Here is a 210-nt window from a genome sequence, read left to right on the forward strand (position 1 = left end):
CAACCGCACTGCTTCTATTCTCTATTCCCTTATCAAAGTCATCGGACTCATATCTGGCAGAGAGGAACAGCCTTGTAGGTACAGGAGACATCATGTGTATAATACTGGTCGGGCTGCCACAGAATAGCACAGTTTTGGCTCCGGCCGTCACTGGGCTGTGGTCTGTACCTGGAAACCCAATGGGGATTGCGTGTTAGTGTGACAGTAAAG

The 210-nt window shown here is 49.5% G+C and overlaps 1 protein-coding gene across 1 annotated transcript in view; it reads right to left on the bottom strand.

The window, feature by feature from the left end:
• The window catches only part of LOC119590554, a gene marked incomplete in the record, with an annotated part of 6,793 nt that overhangs the window by 818 nt on the left and 5,765 nt on the right, over positions 1–210 (bottom strand). The window contains 1 exon segment of the mRNA XM_037939210.1: positions 1–168. Within this exon segment, the coding sequence (XP_037795138.1) occupies positions 1–168 (168 nt within the window).

The sequence above is a fragment of the Penaeus monodon genome, chromosome 27, assembly GCF_015228065.2.
Source record: "Penaeus monodon isolate SGIC_2016 chromosome 27, NSTDA_Pmon_1, whole genome shotgun sequence".
Taxonomy (NCBI): Eukaryota; Metazoa; Arthropoda; class Malacostraca; order Decapoda; family Penaeidae; genus Penaeus; species Penaeus monodon.